Genomic DNA, 20,289 nt, shown 5'->3' on the forward strand with positions numbered 1-20,289 from the left:
CAATCCCTCCGGTTGCCAGTGCCGGGATGAGTGCCTGCACCACCTCCTCCCTCTTGCTGTCAAACTGAGGCATGCGCGACAAGGCATCTGCCAGAAAGTTCCGACCCCCCGGCACATACTTCAGTACAAAACGGAAACGACGGAAGTATAAGGCCCATCGGACATGTTTAGGCGACAAGCGACGAGGGGTTTGTAGGGCTTCCAGGTTTTTATGGTCCGTCCACAGTTCGAACGGATGGGAGGCCCCCTCCAGCAGATGTCGCCAGGTTTCCAAAGCCCAACGGACCGCATACGCCTCCTTCTCCCACACCGCCCAGGCCCGTTCGGTGGGAGTCAATTTCTTAGAAGCATAAGCACATGGCTGCAGGACCCCGGCACTGTTCCGCTGAAGGAGGACGGCCCCAAGAGCAACATCGCTCGCATCCGCCTGCACGACATAAGCCAGCGTGGGGTCGGGATGTCTCAAAACGGGCTCTTTAGCAAAGAGGGACTTCAGTTCCTCAAACGCCCGCTGACACGCGATGGACCACTCCAATTTCAACCCCGGACGCGGGCGTGTCTTCAACTGTCGTGTGCGCAGTAGATCTGTTAACGGCAGGGCGATAGCTGCGAAACGTGGGATGAAATGTCTATAGAAGTTGGCAAAGCCAAGGAAACTCTGCAACTGTCGCCGAGTCTGCGGAGCTTGCCACTGTTGAATGGCCTGTACCTTTTTAGGGTCCATCTCCACCCCCGCCGACGATATACGATACCCAAGGTAGTCCAGCTGGGCCTTATGGAACTCGCACTTGGACAGTTTAACATAGAGTTGCGCTTCCAGCAACCTTGACAACACCTGCCGCACAAGAAGCACATGCTCCTCCAATGTGTCCGAGTAGATCAGGATGTCGTCTAAGTATACCAAAACACCCCGATACAGGAACTCATGCAGGACCTGATTGATCAATTGCATGAACACAGCGGGAGCTCCCTGTAGGCCAAATGGCATCACGCGGAACTGAAAACTGCCAAGAGGACAATTAAATGCGGTCTTCCATTCGTCCCCGGCTTTGATTCTCACCCGGTAATAGGCTTCCCTGAGGTCCAACTTGGTGAATACCCGGCCTGTCGCCAAATGGGCCAGCATGTCCTTCATCAAAGGGAGGGGATAGAGGTGCTCCACGCACACCGCATTAACCCCCCGGTAGTCCACACATAAACGCAAGCCCCCATCCTTCTTTTCACGAAAAAGAACTGGCGCCGCCACCCGGGATCGTGCTGGTTGAATAAACCCTCTTTCCAAGTTCTTATCTATGTACCGCCGTAACTCCTGCATCTCTTTTGGAGACATGGCGTACATACGGGGTTTAGGTAGTCTGGCCCCAGGTTCGAACTCAATAGCACAATCCGTCGGCCGATGGGGTGGTAACAAATCGCACTCCCGCTCATCGAAGACGTCCATTAAATCCGAGTAGTCCCGGGGTACGTGCACCTTTGAATCATCCGTGACCCCGCAAACCTTCTCCCGCATCCCCGTGTCCTCCGGCCCCAGGAAGGAATGGTGGAGAGGGGGCTCGGGACCCAGACCCACCCGAAGATGACGACTACCCCCCTCCCACCAAATCGTGGGGCCCCATTTATCAAGCCACGTAAGGCCCAGAATAAGAGCTTCAGTCATAGAGGGCACCACAACGAAACGCAAAACCTCCCAGTGGGCCCCCAATTCCAGCCGGACAGGTTCGGTGACGTGGGTGATAGGAGCCCCCCCAAGGAGCGACCCATCCACTTGTTGGAAACGCAGAGGGGTTACCAGTCGTTGCAACCGGATACCGACTGCAGCCACCGTTTTCCGGTTGATAAGACACCGGGTGCTCCCCGAATCGACCAAAGCCCTGACCGCCCGCCTTTGCCCAGATACGGGGCTCACCAATACCACGGGGAACACAAAAGGGCATACCGGAGCGCTTACCATCGGGTCGTCCTCCAGCTCCAGATCCTCAAGGTCTCCCGTCGGCACGGTCTGGGTAGTTACGGGGCCGGTTGCCAAAGGAGGTGTCGTGTCCCGACGGCTGTCGTCAGCGGCTTGATATGCAGTTCGGGACCGCTCCGAGGTCTTCCTAGCAGGCAAAGCCCGTGTCGAAGTCGCTGGAGGAACCATCCGGGCTGGCGGGAGCGGGCATTCAGCCGCCCGGTGACCCGGCTGGTCACATCGGAAACACCTGATACCCGGACGTGGTGGTGGTACAGGGTTGGCCTTGGCCATCGGCAAGCCGGGCCGCTCCTCCACCTTCACCTTTTCAGCCGGCCGCCGGCCCCCGGTCACCCCCTCAGACCTTCCTCGAGTATCCTGCAAGCCAATGTCCAGCTCAATAGCCACCCGGAACCAGTCCTGCAGACGGGCCGGAACCCCTCTTACCACACAAGCTCGTCGCAAAGCACCATCCAGTCCAGCCTTAAAGTGGTGCACAAGAAGGCGTTCAGGCCATGATCGTAGCCTCCCGGCCACCTTCCGGAACTCCCCAACGTAACGTACGGCCGGTCTTCCTTGTTGGCGCAGATCCAACACTTCGGCCTCGGCACGGAGCACCCGTGAGATATCCTCAAAACGAGCGCGTAAAGCCTCCAGGAAAAGACCAAGGTCCCCGAGCTCACGGGCATGATCGCCGTATAGGTCAGCCGCCCAGGCTGCAGCCTCCCCTTGTAGACACGCTGTGACAGCCACCACCATCGCCCACTGGGACGCATAGGCCGGGCCGTATTGGTCCATGTGACTAATCACCTGCCCCAAAAACATTGCCAGGCGATCTGGATGACCATCATAGACCACGGTCAGGGGCGGAGGACCCCACGCCAGCCCTTGACCCCAAGGACCCAACGGCATCCCCTGGGCTGGGACCCCCCCATCTGGTCGTAACGGCTGCTGTCTTGGTCTTCCGGTTACGCTGTCCCAGGAAGTCGTGCCGCCCGGTACCGCCGTAATGGGAGCCGAAACCCCGGGACCTCTGGGAACCTCAGGCTGGCGAGCTGCTCCCTGGTACCTTGGGCTGTCCATACGAAAGCGGGGTGGGCTAGACCGTCAAGCAAGACCACCTGAGAGGGACCACTGCCCCTGATCAGACTCTTCTGGAGCAGACCAAAGCCCAGGCTCCCGACCCCTCACTTCCCCGAACCGCTCTCTGAGAACCTCCATAGTACGGTTGCCCGGAACGGTGGAGTAACTCCATTCTTCACCGCTGTCCTCCATGAAACACCGCTCCCTCCACTCAGTAGACGCACCTTTAGGCCGGTTCATCAGGCCTTGGCCGAGTCCTCGATGATCCCCATCAGAATACGTCCACCGATCACTGCTGCGACCCCGCACTGCAGCCTCCTGAAGCCCCGAACCAGGGCCTTCGAGTGGAGGGGGTTTTTCCTTCCGCCGCACCGAGGGCACCGCCTCCTCCCCCACTTCCACCGACTCCAAGAGCCCAGCCGCTGCTCCAGCTTCCTCCTGCCCCTCGGCCAGTGGTGCAGCATCCTCCGTGCCCTCTGCCATGGCAACTTCTGAGGAAAAAGCTCCCCGCAAAGATGAAGGAACGCTGACTTACTATCAGGCCCCGTCCGACGAATCGCCCAAAGAGAGAAACCGGAACGGGAGCTGGTTCTTCCAAGCTGTGTTTATTATCCGCATAAACGTTCGCTCAAAGACAAATGAAGTCAGCGTTGACTTTACAGCACAGTCAACGCTGTTAAATAACCAACAAGGCTAACTCCCACCACCACACCCTTAATTACAGCACCACGCCCCCACCCTACTTAAACCCCCGCCTCCCATGGTTCCCTCCTTTTGGCTCCCGTCCCACCACCAATGCAGCCGGTAAGTTACCCCCCAGCCTAACCCTCCCTCCTTTTCCCCGGAGTTCTGCCTTGACTCTACGTTCCCCGCACCACCCCAGATCGCCGCGAGCTGCTCGCTAAACCCCTTCCCGGCCCACCGGTTGTCTCCAGCACCCCCTGACCCACCCAGGCACTCATTCGTGCCCTGCGGCTCGGACGCTGGGCAGCCACCGCCTCGTTCTTCGCACGGCCCCTTCCCGGCCTGTAAGTAGCTTCTGGAGCCCGGCTGGCTGGTCCGCGGCCTCCCCAGCTGACAGGCGGCCCGCCGCTGCGCCGTTCCTCTCACTGTCCCCGTTCCCGATCCGTTGGAGCAGCGTGGGCGTGGCCAACCGTCGCTGGAAGCTGGCAGCATGGCGACGAGACGAGGAGGCCTGTGAACGACCCTGCGGCCTGGTACGTTGCTCCGGGCGGTTACCGGGTCGCTGGGAAGGGCTGCGTGCTGACCCGGCCCTCCGGATGACGACGGGCGACGGCGGGAGGCTTCGGGGCCTGACAGGGTGTTTCCGGAGTGCTGGGGAGGGCCGAGTGCCGTCCCGGCCCTCCGGGAGACGACGGCCGCCGGCGGGAGGCTTCGGGGCCTGACGGGGCGTTTCCGGAGCGCTGGGGAGGGTCGGATGCTGTCCTGGCCCTCCGGGAGACGACGGCCGCCGGCAGGAGGCTCCGGGGCCCGGCGGGTTGCATCGGGAGTGCCGGGGAGGGCCGAATGCCTTCGGGGCCTGACGGGGTGCTCTGTGGGGGCCTGGCGGCCTGGTGAGCCACCCCGCGGCCCGTCCGGATGTCGGGCGTGCTCGGCCCGACACCACTGATACCTAGTGACACAACCACTCTAGGCCTGGAAGTAGCAAAGGAGAGTTTAATCCCTGATGAAAACAGACAAAAATACAACAAATCATCTAAAGGCAAGAGACACATGTAAGATTGTATCATGTCACAGGGTTGTTTAAAAAAAAAAAGACTGCAGCACAAAGCAGTAAGCATCAGAGTTTAATGACAGAAAATAATTATACAACACAATTCAACTCCATGCTGAAAGGGTTAAAGACGCCTTTCCATGTAAAAAGGCCCTCATTGTGGGCCAAAGAGGCAGCACACCTTCCTCAAGAAATGGGCCAAGAATGACCCCCCCTCGCCAGGACAGAGCTTCCCCGCCCACTAGGGTGTGCGACTTTCCCCTCTGCGATCAGCAACCTTCAGGGACAGTGGAAAAACAATGGGAGGAGGGAAGGGCATGGCTGCCTTTTAACAGAGAAGCGCTCAATCCTCTGGTCTATGGGAAGGTTCCACTCCTGCTAGGAATGTGCAAGAAAAGGGCCAAAGGTAGGGATGGGACAGAGCGATTAGTGTGGGTGTGTTTACAGAGTGGGCAAATCTTCCTGCCCTGCCTTTCTGTTAAGGAGGTTTATTTGGCCAGCTTCTGTACCCGTGAGTTGATGCTGGCAAAATTGTCTTCCACAGCAGCTAGATTCTCCTTCATGGCCTTCTGAACCTAGGGAGAGAGGGTGAGGGGAGAGTGGTCAGCCACGGAGGGGAAGCAGCCAGGCCCATTCCCTCGAGCCCTTCAGGGCAAGCTCTCGCCTGGCAGACCTTCCTCCCACCATACACAGCGCAAAACCCAGGAGCTCCAAGTTGAGGTCATCTACCATCTGGAACCCCAAATGCTTTAGGGTGGCGCTGATGTCTAATAACCAGAGGCAAGGTTTTAGCAAGCCAATTCAATACACATCAAGAATAGCAGCATCCTTCACACAGAATAAATTGGGCAAATCCATTGTATTTCACATTTTTCATAACACTTGCAAAATGTTGCATAATTATCCATCTATCTCATCTATCATCTCAATCATCTATCTCATCTATCATTGTCTCATCTATCATATCTATCATCTCTATCTATCTCATATCTCATCTATCTCACCTATCATCTATCATCTCTATCATCTATCTCATCTATCAGTCTCATCTATCATCTCTATCATCTATCTCATCTATCATTGTCTCATCTATCATATCTATCATCTTTATCATCTATCTCATCTATCATATCTATCATCTAACTCACCTATCATCTATCATCTCTATCATCTCTCATCTATCATTGTCTCATCTATCATCTATCTCTATCATCTATCTCATCTATCATTATCTCATCTATCATCTCTATCATCTATCTTATCTATCATCTATCTCATCTATCATCTATCATCTCTATCATCTATATTGATCATCTATCATCTATCATCTCTCTCTCATATCTATCATCTCTCCATCCATTCCTCCCTCTCTCTCATCCCTCTATCATCTATTAGTGAATTTTAGTTTTAATAATATTAAACTCCCAACACCCAAGCTGAGCATGGAATGCCAGGAAAAAAGCCTAACATCAGAACATTTACTTGAACCCCAAATCCTCTGATGGGGCCACTGCCCTATCTGCCCCTTTTTTCAGATTTAGATATAGATTCTAGACCTATAAAAGACAACCTCAGATTCCTTGATGAACACTGTATTAGGACTTTCCCTTTTAATTCCTCTACAATGTGGCAAGACAGGGAGAGCTGCTGCAGGAGGAAGACCAATGCCATATGAGAGGGACTCCAGTGGTTTCACCACTACAAGGAAGAAATTGCACTAGCAGTGGATTCCTGGATGGACCAGTTGATCTATCTCTGAGATCTCCTCCATCTCCTGAATTTTAAGGTTCTGTAAGGAGGAACAGACTCTATTGATACTATCTATTGAGGACTCTATTGACACTATCAGTCAGAACTGTTGCAAAACTAGGTACCAGCCCTCTTCCGAAATCTTACTCTCTGACCTCTGATGTTCAGGAGACATTCCTAAGAAAATGCTAAACGTATTTCCACAGTGATAATGTCTAAAAACTGTATGATCTTGAGTAAATGTTACATTATCAAAATTCCTCCCTCTAGACCACACCGTCATAGGATAGACCAGGGGTAGGCAACCTTGGCTCTTTTTATGACTCGTGGACTTCATCTCCCAGAATTCCTGAGCCAGCATGGCTCAGCTTGGAAACCTCTCCCTTTCCCCTCAGCATGACTGGCTCAGGAATTCTGGGAGTTGAAGTCCACGAGTCATAAAAGAGCCAAGGCTGCCTGCCCCTGGGATAGACAACTCCGCTATACCTTTTGGTGGAACGCAACAGCTGCTCCCTACCCTTAAAACACTGTGTGACGTGCAAGCGTTTTTCATCTGTAGAGGGACATGCAAACACCATCCATGCAGATCAGGTAGTAGAGGTCTTAGCGACGACGACACTGCCACTACCCCGGGTGACTGGGCGTTCTAAGTCTTACCTGTGTCAGCAGAGTGACGTTATCCTTCAGAGAATTAGCAACCATTTGCTGGGTAGTGTCCAAATGAGTCAGGAGCTGCCCAAATTGCATGGCTGTAACCAAGAAGAACCCAAGTCAGCTGGGGGAAAGAAAAAAAAACCTCTTCAGCAGTAGATTGCTCCTCGGGGCAACAAGAAGCCCAAAGGTTGAGAATTTTTTTTTTTTTAATCCGTGACTTCGAGGGTGCTCCTTTCCTGGTTTTTCAGAAGAAGTCCTCGCCGTCATCCAAACAGGCCCAAGAACTCACCTTGTTCATGCAACTGCCGCACAGCAACCAGGCGCTGGACCAGCTCAGGGAGGGTGCTAGCCAGTGGGCTCCACTCCTGCACAAGTGCATACAGCTGATGAACCTATTCAGGAGAGACAAAGGAAGATCCTGAGCAAGGAGAGAAGTGGAGTAAGTATCTGACCCTAGCCTCGACCTTCTGAAACTCCACAGCACTCAGGTTAACCATATGCACGTATGCATGCCTGAGACAAAAATTTGGCCCTCAAATCTGATGAGCCGGTTGGCCATTATTAACCAACCATTAACCAACCAACACGTAGTTAGTGCATAAATTACAAATATTCAGCTCTAGTGTGCAGGCAGAACAGTCATCTTGCCCGGCCGTGCTTTAGTTATGATGCTATCCAGCAAAGTTCAGTTCACACAATCAAATGCTAGCCACTAGTAAGTGCTAAGCAAACAAAGGGTGCACATGCCTGTTATGAGAGAAGCCCATGTCACACGTCACGCTCCCTCCTCCTTGCTCAGAAACCTGTACGGGGACGTGAGAGTGCAATCTCCAATTTTTAAAGGCAGAATCTGAACGAGGAATCAAGACTATTGTTTGCTCAGAGCAGTCGTAAATGCTCTGTTTTCTCTTCCGGAGATGACAAAATGAACCCAGGAAACCACAAGATCTAGAGTCATCATGAGCTTTAAGCTACCTGATGCAACAGTTTATTAATATTTCAAGCTATTAAAAACAAAATCTGACTTAGGTGTAGCAGCTGCAGAGGTAACAGGCAGTACAAATCCCTATATACTTGGATTATCCGCCAGAAACAAATGTTGCCCTTGCTGAACGCCAGGCATATACACCAGATTCAAAGAGCAAAATATGATTTCACCTAAGTGTAGATGTACTGTATTGGGTGGGGTCCCTTTGGTTGACATCTGCCCACCAGGCTTCCGGGTGCTGCACCGGCCTAGAGCTCAAGGTAGGGGTGGGGGAGTGGCGGTTATTATTAGGGAGACCTTATGTCCGCGGGAGACCACCGTTTCTCAGATAGTCGGGTGTGAGTCTCTCTTTGTGAGATTTGGTTCTGGGGCGCAGTTGGGTTTGCTGCTGACGTACATTTCGCCTAGTCGTACAGCGGCAGCCCTGCCCGAGCTGCTTGATATCCTCTCAGGGTTGGTGGTTGAGTTTCCCAAACTTATAGTTTTGGGAGACTTCAATCTACCATCCCTGGGAGGCTCATCTGAGCTAGCTCGGGAGTTCATGGCTTCCATGACGGCCATGGACCTGACGCAAGTAATTTCTGAACCAACTCATGAGGGAGGCCACACTCTTGACCTGGTTTTTTTATCTAGACGGTGGTTGGATGATCTTGGTGGGGGCTCTCCATTTATTATGCCCCTGTCATGGACCGATCATCATCTCCTGCGGATGGTCTTCCGTTTTGCCACCCCCCGTCGTGGGGATACGGAACCAATTAGATGGTACCGCCCCAGACGCTTAATGGATCCTGATAGATTCCAAGCGGCGCTGGGGTCCCCACCTGCCTCCATTGCTCACAGCTCGGCGGATGCCTTAGTGGAAACCTGGGAAAGGGCAGCCACTGAGGCACTTGACCGGGTTGTACCCTTGCGGCCCCTGACCCGGCGCAGATCCCAGCGAGCTCCATGGTTCTCCGCGGAGCTCCGGGAGATGAAGCGTCGGAAACGGGGCCTAGAGAGCTGTTGGAGGTCGAGCCGATCCGAACCTGACCGGTTGCGGTTAAGAACCTATATTAGGTCTTATCTCGCTGCGATGAGGGTGGCGAGGTGTAATTACTTCTCTACCCTCATTGCGTCCGCAGATAATCGCCCGGCCGCCCTGTTTAGGGTGACTCGCTCACTTCTTAATCAGGAGGTGAGGGAGGATCCCTTGCAGGGTCGTGCCGAGGAATTTAGTCAACATCTGATAAAATCGCTCGGATTCGGACCGGTTTGGACTCCAGCTGGGCAGAGTCAGGCGATCAGGACACGGACGGTCTTGTCAATGTTATCTGGGAAGAGTTTGATTCTGTGACCCCTGATGAAGTGGACAGGATTATGGGGAGGCTGAGCTCCTCCACATGTTTGTTGGACCCGTGCCCTTCCTGGCTGGTTTATGCAGCCAGGGAGAGGACACGAGGCTGGCTCCAGGCGGTTATATCTGCTTCTTTGAGTGAGGGTTATTTCCCCACCGTCTTGAAGGAGGCGGTGGTGAGACCTCTCCTCAAGAAGCCTGCCTTGGACCCAGCTGTATTGAACAACTTTCGTCCAGTCTCCAACCTTCGCTTTCTTGCGAAGGTTGTTGAGAGTGTGGTGGCGCATCAGCTCCCTCTGGTCCTGGATGAAGCGGATTATCTGGACCCCTACCAATCGGGTTTCAGGCCCGGGTACAGCACGGAGACGGCATTGGTCGCTCTGGTGAATGATCTCTGGAGGGCTCGGGACAGGGGATATTCCTCTGTCCTAGTCCTATTAGACCTCTCGGCGGCTTTCGATACCATCGACCATGGTATCTTGCTGCGGCGTCTCAGGGGATTGGGAGTGGGAGGCACGGTTCTTCGGTGGTTCTCCTCCTATCTCCTGGGACGTTCGCAGTCGGTGTTGGCAGGGGGGCAGAGATCGACCCCGAGGTCTCTCGTTTGTGGAGTTCCTCAGGGGTCGGTTCTCTCGCCTCTCCTGTTCAACATCTACATGAAACCGCTGGGTGAGATCATTCGTGGTTTTGGAGTTGGGTATCATCAATATGCCGATGATACCCAACTTTTCTTTTCGACCCCAAACCACCCCAGTGATGCCCTCGCTGTGATGTCCCGTTGCCTGGAGGCGGTTCGGGTCTGGATGGGGAGGAACAGACTTCAGCTCAACCCTGACAAGACTGAGTGGCTGTGCATTCCGGCATCCCGGGACATTCAAAATGTTCCATCTCTTTCTATGGGGCGTGAGCTCTTACCCCCCGTGGATAGGGCTCGCAACTTGGGAGTCCTCCTAGATTCACGGCTTACCCTAGAAGATCATGTAGTGGCCGTGACTAGGGGGGCTTTTGCCCAGGTTCGCCTGGTGCGCCAGTTGCGGCCCTATCTGGACCGGGATGCCCTGTGCACGGTCACTCATGCGCTCGTGACCTCTCGCCTTGACTACTGTAATGCTCTCTACATGGGGCTTCCCTTGAAGACCACTCGGAGGCTCCAACTGGTACAGAATGCGGCCGCGAGAGTTGTCTTGGGAGTTTCCCGGTACTCCCATGTTACACCTTTGCTCCGCGAGCTGCATTGGTTACCAGTTGTCTTCCGGGTGAGGTTCAAGGTTTTAGTTATGATCTTTAAGTCCCTACATGGCATGGGTCCGGGGTACCTCGGGGACCACCTGCTGCCGGCTTCAACTCCTCTCCGCCCTGTGCGTTCCGACAGAGAGGGCCTCCTCAGGGTGCCTCCGGTCAGGGAATGCCGACTGGCGGCCCCCAGGGGGAGAGCCTTCTCTGTGGGTGGCCCGGCTTTGTGGAACCAACTGCCGGTGGAGCTCCGGACGGCATCGGACCTCCGAACTTTCCGTCGTGGTCTGAAGACCCATTTGTTTGAATTGGCCGGTCTGGCCTGATGGGGAGCTGGGTTTTAAATTGTCATTTTAGATTGTATTATTGTTTTTTTTAATTGGGCACTGATTTAATCTTTGTTTTAACTTTTGTATAGTATTGTATTTTATTTATATGCCCTGTGAACCGCCCTGAGTCCCCAGGGAGAAGGGCGGTATATAAATTAAATAAAACATAAACATAAACATAAACATATTGGTTGCAAATTCCTTAAAACAGAGATGGGGAGCCATGCCCCCCTTTTATGACTTGTGGACTTCAACTCCCAGAATTCCTGAGCCACCATGGCTAGATCAGGAATTCTGGGAGTTGAAGTCCACAAGTCATAAAGGGGGGCATGGTTCCCTACCCGGCTTAAAATAAGAGGAGAAAGATATGTTGGATATGTTCGCTGCTTGAGATATTTGTAAAAATAATAAAGGCGGGATACAAATAAATAAATAAAATAAATCCACCCACCATATCTTCCTGCTACTCAAGTCCAGGGAAAGAAGCAATTGCTTTAAAATTTTCCTGATACGGTTACAATGGCCACTGAGACCAGAATGGCTGTAGCTAAGCAACACAGTTACAAAGTGCAGTGTCATGTGACCACAGCACTTAAGTGATGGCAATTCCAGCAATCTTGGTTACCACCATTAAGGGAGGACCTGTCATAACAGCAAATTCTGTGGGAAGCCAGCAAGGAACATCAAAAAATCACAATCACGTGACTGCCGCCTGCTGTGACAATGCAATAACCGGATATTGGTTACCCAGATTGTGTTCATGTGATTGCAGGGATGTTGCAATGGGGGGAAATCTGAGGACCAGTCTTAAAGTACAGGTGGTTCTCGACTTACAACCATTTATTTAGTGACAAAGTTACAACAGCACTGAAAAATGTGACTTATGACTATTTTTCACACTTATGACCGCTGTAGCATCCCCATGGTCACCTGATCAAAATTCAGATACTTGACAACTGATTCCTATTTATGATGGTTGCAATCACCCCAGGAACACCTTTTGTGACCTTCCGACAAGCCAAGTTAATGGGGAAGCCAGGTTCACTTTACAACTGTATTAATAACTTAACAACTGCAGTGATTCACTTAATATCTGTGGCAAGAGGGGTCGTAAAATGAGGCAAAATTCACTTAACAAATGCCTCGCTTAGCAACAGAAGTTTTGGGCTAAATTGGGGGTCGTATATCGAGGACTACCTGTACCATTTACTCAACACCATTGTAACTTTGAACAGTGAACCTAATAGGCATGGCCTAAGGAGAACCTCCGTGTACATGCTGTCTTCTAAAGAAGGGTTGGTGGATTTATCACGTGCTGTATTAGAAAGACTAAACAGAAGCTGACCTTGCTTTGGGTGTCTGCGTCCTCTACTGTGGCTTTGTGCTTGGCAATCTCATTCACCTTTCCCAAAACACTCTAGGAATGGGGGGAAAAATCTGATGTTAACAGAGCATGAAACCTTGCCACAATATCAAAATCCTATCTGATAAGCACAAATGTACTGCCTGGTGGGAAACCCTGGCCTAGGGAAACATTTTCCAGCTGCTCTCAACTGCATATTAATCTTCAAAAGCCTCCAAGTCAACATCTGGTGGGGAAAAAGGAATGGAACTTTTTTTTTAATCTATGATAACTGCAGCCAAGATTATTGTAGGCACAAAGATGGAAACATTTGGCAATACCTATAATGGAGGAACGATTGGTGAAGATGATGGAACTCGTTGAGATGGCCAGTTTTCTTCTTTGATTAGAGGCAAGACAATATTTATATTTACTGCCGACTGGAAACCCCTTATGAACTTTTTCCAGAAAACAGAAAAAAAACCCTGAACTTATGATTTAGGGTTTTGAAGATTAGATAGGATAGGTAATAGAAAGGAGAGACATATTGTAACTTTAGAGAAAGGAGTAAATGTATAATTGTTAATAACTGCTGTAAAGAAAACTGGAAGCTATTTCTTTATATCTTTTTTTCTTTTCTATTTTTCATTTACTCTTTTCTTTGTTGCACTTTCAACTTTTCAAATCAAGTCAATGCTTATTACGGTCAAAGAGACCAGAGCAAATTAAAAATACTATAGGAATATCCAGTTAAAATTTCTGGAGTAATATAATAAATGACAGATAAAATCTGTATTAAAATCACAATTTGGCATCCAATCTGTCAGTTGCACATGAGCAAAACACAACATGGCCTAACTATAATATTAATCCTTAAACTGTGAGGCCCATAGTCATTAAATACTGAAATGTAGAAGAGTGATAATGCAAAAGGATTTGCTGCACTGATTGTGTAAAATAGCTGTGATGGATTGATTACTTGTTTCTGATGCTGCATAGAATCTAACCACCTGCGCTGTCAGTTTTAGCTTTCTCTTCGATTTCTTTCTTTTCCTCTTTTCTTTTTCACTTTATATTACTTCATATTTTAAATCTTCCCTTTTAGAACTATTAATAAAATTATATAAAAAAGAAACCCTAGAATAAGACTCACCTGTAGCCTTGCTTCTACCTGGTCCAGAGTTGCCACATCTAAGGAGTTGACTTTGGCCTGCAGAAGTTCCACAGTTTCCTACGATGGTTGGGATTGAAGAGTGTAAATCACTCAGCTGACAACACAGAGCATGAAAATCTAACTGCTTACAACATTCTGATTAATCAAACATAGCCTTACCTGCAGTCTCTAGGCCTTACATCACGGATGTCAAACTCGCAACGTCATGGGACGTGTCGCGATATATCGTGACTTTTTTCCCATTGCTGGCAATGGGGTGGGTGCAGTTTTGACATGATGCATCCAGCACATGGGCCGGCAGTTTGACACCCCTGCCTTACACGGGAAAAGACCCGAATATGCCAAGACTGACCTACCTACCTACCTACCTACCTACCTACCTACCTACCTACCTACCTACCTACCTACATACATACATACATACATACATATATATATATATATATATATATATATATATATATATATATATAGTATTTGTCAAGGGTTTTTTTTAATACACCTTGCTAATTAACTCTTTCTTTCCTGTTTTTGCCTAACCCAAGGCTATCCACAGGATATAGTCAACTTATGACAGCTCATTATTTGTGTAAATTATTCAAATTGCTAATAAAGAATTAGGGAGGCTGAGATGGCCATTTCGAACTTATTTTATTCTCATCAGTCAGTCATACCCTTTATCTGAGATTCGAACCTGGGCTGATTATATATTAGGCAGTTGTGTGTATACAAACTTAAGGATGAGGAAGCTTTTATATCCAGAAATACAGATATGATTGAGATTATGTCACCAAGAGCTTAGTCATTCTAAGTATGAGGTTATAACTGATCTTTCGATCCCTATATAGCATTTAGGAAAGATGAGATCCTTTTAAACCATTAAATAATATTGGGGGTCCACAGGATATGGTTAAAAAGAAATCAAGAACACAGCCCTGAAAGTGCATTCAAAGCTCTGCTTGTCACATATAAGAAATACAGATATGATTGAGATTATGTCACCAAGAGCTTAGTCATTCTAAGTATGAGGTTATAACTGATCTTTCGATCCCTATATAGCATTTAGGAAAGATGAGATCCTTTTAAACCATTCAATAACATTGGGGGTCCACAGGATATGGTTAAAAAGAAATCAAGAACACAGCCCTGAAAGTGCATTCAAAGCTCTGCTTGTCACATATAAGAAAAACAGGCAGAGCTTGGGGATCACACCATTGTGGTCATCATTTTTACTATTTGACTGCAGACACCCCTGAAACAATGTTTATTACATTTTACTGTCATGCTGCCTTCTGCAGGAGATAAGAAACAAATATACTTTGCCAGACCAAAATGCTCTTGGCAATTTCCCTGTCCCTTTCATTTTTTGGCTTGTAAGATAGATAGCCAAGTCTCGACTACCTGGTCTAGAACATCTTACAAATGCAAAAAATATGTGCCTCAATCATACTTTACTGAAATCTATTCCCCCCACCCCCATTTCTTTCTTTCTCCCACCCTCCCACTTCCAGGATTTCATAACAGGCATACATCGAAAGGTTTTGTACAGCAGCTATCAATCACAATATGGTTTTGCAACCATCCACAGTATAAACCATTCTACAAGATTCCTTCATGCTTACTCCTGAAAAGCAGACATCCCATTTAATTCCTTCCTAGTCACAGGAGGCCCAAGAGAGAAGACCAAATCAGTGCCTTACCATTAAGCTAGCACCCTGCAGTCCAACAGACAGAGGATTCTACGGTAGATAAGACGGGGGGGGGGGGGGGAGAGAGAGAGAAATGGTGATTTGATACAATGCCATTCAGTTTGTAACAGGGATGTTAGTCTGCAATACAAGGATATGCCATTGTTTTAATACAGGCCGGTGTCTCTCAACCTTGTCAACTTGCAACATTAACATATATGCTTCAATTCCCATGCTGGATGGGGAATGCTGGAATAACGATCCAGATGACAGTGACTAAAGCATGAGAGACTGTCAGTATGGAGGCAATTTGATTTATAAAACAGACTGTCAAAAGGCGCTCCAAGCCATGGCTGCTATCTGCTGTTCAAACTGAAATTATGAGTCAGAGGGGACCCCTAAAAGGCACATTTGGCCTATCCAGAGTAGTGCAACCCCATCCAGAGCCAAAGATGATAATTCTCTGTGTCTGGGAAGGCCCCAAATCTTCAGCCACTCAGCCTGAGTCTGAACTGAGTCCAAGTCTGTTTCCCCCCATTTAGGCCACTACAACCTCCTTACAATGTGAGGTCCTGCTCCTCCCCCACCCCCCTGAATTAAAATCGAACTCTTGACAAGTTTTTGCTTCATCTGTAACATAATTAGATCTCAGAATTCACCTAGTAAGGAAAGCGGATAGCCCTAGAAAGACCCAAAAAGAAAGCTCTTCTTCAGGCAATCCATCCATTGCTGCATTTTAGCTGTTGACATAAAGTACAATATTTTTCCCTATATGCTTCTCCGTAAGAAAAAAAAATCATCTCAGGCCTGAGTAATGAATAAGTTTATATGGGATCGTTACAATCTATTAAAACCCCCATCTTTGTGAGGCAACCTGCCAGTCTACTGCCCCCTGTGTCTCTCACCTGCGCATCCTGTTCACAACGAACCGACACTTCCAATTCAGCCAGACGCTTCTCCAGTTCTGCTATCTGACAAGGCACACCAACACACACACACACACACAAATGAGATATTTTACTCCCCAATTCTGATCCACAAATCTCTGCTAGCTTGGAATCAAACAGGCAAAGTGCTTCTAAAGTTTTGTTTTGAATTGAGATGAGTCTTCCGGGAAGCAGGCACTTCAAAGAACAGGTTTGGTGGTGGTGTGTTTTTTTTTTATGCCACTAAAAACAAGTTAATGGGCCAGGCAGTGGGAACTTGTGGCACTGAAATATCGCTCCCAGCATCCTTTCCCAATGATCATGCTGGCTCCCTGCTTCAGCAATTTCTGGAAGAATACCCTGGATTTCTAACAGATGAACAAATCCTTCAGTGTTGAATATACCAAATTCATGGAGCTGATTAGAAATGGGATCAGCCATGGCTTTCATTTTAAGATGTACACAGTACCAGCAATAAGGAAATAGCCCCAGAAATCTGGAGACAGTCTGGAATTCTAGTTCCCCAATGCTACTTTTCCTTTCTAAAGTCACCTTAATATTTTAGCAGCAAGCAGAGCAACAGTGGCTGTGATAAGTTTGTGATAAGGCCTTAACAGTTTCCATGCAGGAGTAGTGATTCTGGTTCAGATGTCAATTACCGTCAATTGTCAATTATGCTTCTGTTACTTCCACTATCTGTCATATTTTGTTTTTAATATTGCACACATATATAAACATACACAGAGAGACATGTGTCTGTGTTTGTTTGTTTGTGGTTTGTGTGTGTGTGTGTGTGTGTGTGTGTCTCTGTGTGTGTGTGTGTGTGTGTGTGTGTGTGTGTAGATGTTGTTTGGGGCTCTTTTGGATTGGTTGTTGGGGCATCCCAAGGGGATAATTGAAGCAGTGGGTTTGGATTCTGCTTTATGGTTTTTATAGTACTGTTCTGTTGTTGTTGTTGTTGTTGTTATGAACCACTCAGAGGTGGTTTTTGAAGATGGGCAGTCTTACAAATCATTTCAATTAAAATTTAAATCACATTAAATTAAAAAACACAGAATAAATAAATATCCCTCTTTTCAACTTAATTTTTTTAAAAAAAAAGACGACATATTTTAAAACGTGGTTTACAGATGTTTAAAAAGTTTAAAAAGCTTGTGGAAGAATCCCACCAAGACAATCCTAGGGAAAGGTAACTCACCTTTAGTTCTACATACTTCGCCCCCTCCCACCCCCCACTATTCTAAGGCACACACACACCCCGCCCTCCCACCATCTCGAGAGAGGACCCAGAGAACAAGCATCTCCCGTTCTTACTTTAGCAGCTTGAGAGAACTTGTCTTGCTCAGGTCGAGAATGCAGTTCGTATGTCACAGTGTTTTCTGGGCCCGCTGGGGCTTTGGCAGCACCTTTCCCACCAGCAGAGATGTTTTTCGCAGTTTTTGTCGCTTCCAGTTGAAGAAGCAAACGCCTGAAAAAAGGCAGAAACCCACAAAGTCTTACAGAACTTAACGGTGCTTAAGTTGAGTCACTAGCTAGCAATTAAGCTAGCAATTATGGTTAAGTGATTCTGGCTTCCCTCATTGACTTTGCTTTGCCAAAGGGGATCAACATGACCCCCCGGGAGACCGCAACTGTCATAAATATGTGTCAGTTGCCAAAGGCCTGGATTTTGATCACATGATGTTGGGGATGCCGCAACGGTCGTGAAATGTGAAAAAATAGTCATCAGTCACTTTTTTTCAGGGCCGCTGTAACTTCGAATAGAGTCGCTAAATGAACTGTTGTAAGTGGAGGACTAGTTTAGTTTAGTTTAGTTTATTAAACTTATATACTGCCCTTCTCCCATAGGACTCAGGGCGGTTCACAAGGTTTTTTTAAAGAAAACAATACCACAGTTACAAAAATTAAAATGATTATATTAACCTTGAATATAAAAATCCTAATTAAAATCCAATTAAAACCCCAATTAATACCCACACTACAGGCCAGAAAGCTCAAAGAGCCAGGTCTTCAGGTCGCGGCGGAACAAACGGAGGTCAGGGGCGGTCCTAAGCTCTACAGGCAGCTGGTTCCAAAGGGCCGGCGCACCCACAGAGAAGGCCCTCCTCCTGGGTATTGTCCGCCGGCAATCTTTTACCGGCGGCACCCTGAGAAGACCCTCCCTGTGGGAGCGCACAGGACGAAGGGAGCTTGATGCTGGCAGCAGGTGCTCCCTCAAATATCTACCTCTATACCCCCTCAGAGAGTCTGAGAGAAAGAAAAGGTATATTTGACCTTGAGCTTGACTGGGAAGTGGCACTCACAATCTCCTCAGACCCTTAAGGTGCAGAGGGTCTGACTGAAAAAGCTGGGGATAAAAGCTACTCCCTGAAGGAAGTCCTAGTCCCCACCACAACCTACTTGGCCAGAGCACCGTCAGGGTCCGTTAAGTTGATGGCCGCCTCTGGTCCCAACAGTTTCTCCAGATGGGTGGAGACCAGCTGCTGTTTCAAGCCAGCCACTTGTTTTGCAAGAGCGACTGGGGTCAGTTTCTCCTCTGCTGAGGACTCCTTTACGCTATTCTGAGGAAGCAGGAATGCAAGGGTTAAAGAAGAAGTCTAATAATCAACAGCTCCCTCCCCTCCAATTTTAACGCAAAGGACGTTATCTGAGGAGGCACTTAATTTTACACACACACCGAAATTAAAGAATACACCAAGTTCTGGACCAGCTTAGTCTGGTGCAAATCAAGATGATTAGGGGACTGGAGACTAAAACATACAAGGAACGGCTGCTGGAATTGGGTATGTGTAGTTTAACGAAGAGAAGGACGAGGGGTGACATGATAGCAGTGTTCCAATATCTCAGGGGCTGCCACAAAGAAGAGGGAGTCAAGCTATTCTCCAAAGCGCCCGAAGGCAGGACAAGAAGCAACAGATGGAAACTACTCAAGGAGAGAAGCAACCTAGAACTAAGGAGAAACTTCCTGACAGAACAATTAACCAGTGGAACAACCTGCCTCCAGAAGTGGTGAATGCTCCAACACTGGAGGTTTTTAAGAAGAGACTGGACAGCCATTTGTCTGAAGTGGTGTAGGGTTTCCTGCCTGAGCAGGGGGTTGGACTAGATGACCTCCAAGGTCCCTTCCAACTTTACTATTATGATTATGATTATGATTAAGGCCCCCTCAGCAGGTTCCAGATCTCCTCTATCTATCTTCGACTTTTACCTTGATCTTCTCCACTTCAGCAGTCAGCTCCTGAACTTCATGCAGTAGTCGCTGATATTTCTGCTGAGGGGTCTCTTTCACATGAAGTCCTTCTCCTAACTGAATGAAAAAGGCAGGAAAGAACAAGGTTAGAACTTTGGGATATCAGCTGATAATGTAATAGAAGATAAGAGAGAGCAGTTTCCACCTTAATCCAATTCCTGAGTTAAAAGTGGGCATTATGGAAATGATTTTTCTCCCTGCACTGTCACCTAAGAGAGTCTCAGTCTCTCTCTCTCTCTCTCTCTCTCTCTCTCTCTCTCTCTCTCTCTCTGTGTGTGTGTGTGTGTGTGTGTGTGTGTGTGTGTGTGTATGTGTGTGTAGGGGGGGGGGAGGAGAGCTGAACTAGAACTGGACTGGAAGACTCCCTTTTCAATTGAATTTGTCCAAATAAGTCAACAACTTACAATTTCATAATCTCCAGACTCGTAGCCAGTTCTTTTGGATTTGCCAATACGATCAGAGAAATCTATAGAACAAAAAAAAGGGGGGAGACATTTAATTTTGCATTTTTAGACCACTTGAATTGCAGGTTCATATATTTCCATAAATTTAAATTAAAGCAGATGAGTATTACACTCCCTCCCTTCTGAATTTTGTAATCATTTCCTCTTGTCACAATGTGTCTGGAATCCCTGGCTGCACTGTTGACTCTGGCATAAACTCTAATGTTATGGTACTCATCATTTGCAAGTCCTCACATCACCAACAAAATCACCCAGATAGATATATTTCAGGGCAAATAATGTATTACCACTGCCATTATCATGTGGGTATTGTCTTTTTTTTGCCTTTGTAGGCCATGATACTGTGATTTTCAAATTTCAAAAAACAAAAACAAAAAACCAACAACAACCCTA

At 48.3% G+C, this 20,289-nt stretch overlaps 2 protein-coding genes across 2 annotated transcripts in view; one reads left to right on the top strand and one right to left on the bottom strand.

Annotated features, from left to right (window-relative positions):
- Positions 1–4,826: 4,826 nt before the first annotated feature.
- DCTN2 (dynactin subunit 2) overlaps positions 4,827–20,289 on the bottom strand; it is a 45,558-nt gene continuing 30,095 nt past the window's right edge. The window contains exons 4-14 of the mRNA XM_083356695.1: positions 19,837–19,898; positions 19,391–19,489; positions 18,583–18,743; positions 17,497–17,650; positions 16,162–16,227; positions 15,269–15,307; positions 13,548–13,625; positions 12,398–12,469; positions 7,459–7,561; positions 7,173–7,264; positions 4,827–5,341 (exon numbers count right to left, since the gene is read on the bottom strand). Coding sequence (XP_083212821.1) covers positions 5,255–5,341; positions 7,173–7,264; positions 7,459–7,561; positions 12,398–12,469; positions 13,548–13,625; positions 15,269–15,307; positions 16,162–16,227; positions 17,497–17,650; positions 18,583–18,743; positions 19,391–19,489; positions 19,837–19,898 — 1,013 coding nt within the window. The 3' untranslated portion in view covers positions 4,827–5,254. The remainder of the gene's footprint in view (positions 5,342–7,172; positions 7,265–7,458; positions 7,562–12,397; positions 12,470–13,547; positions 13,626–15,268; positions 15,308–16,161; positions 16,228–17,496; positions 17,651–18,582; positions 18,744–19,390; positions 19,490–19,836; positions 19,899–20,289) is intronic.
- Positions 19,119–20,289, top strand: part of ARHGEF25 (Rho guanine nucleotide exchange factor 25) — a gene marked incomplete at its 5' end in the record, with an annotated part of 308,962 nt that continues 307,791 nt past the window's right edge. The window contains one exon of the mRNA XM_083356674.1: positions 19,119–19,251. The remainder of the gene's footprint in view (positions 19,252–20,289) is intronic.

The sequence above is a fragment of the Vipera ursinii genome (genome assembly GCF_947247035.1).
Source record: "Vipera ursinii genome assembly, chromosome: 2".
In the NCBI taxonomy this organism is placed as follows: domain Eukaryota; kingdom Metazoa; phylum Chordata; class Lepidosauria; order Squamata; family Viperidae; genus Vipera; species Vipera ursinii.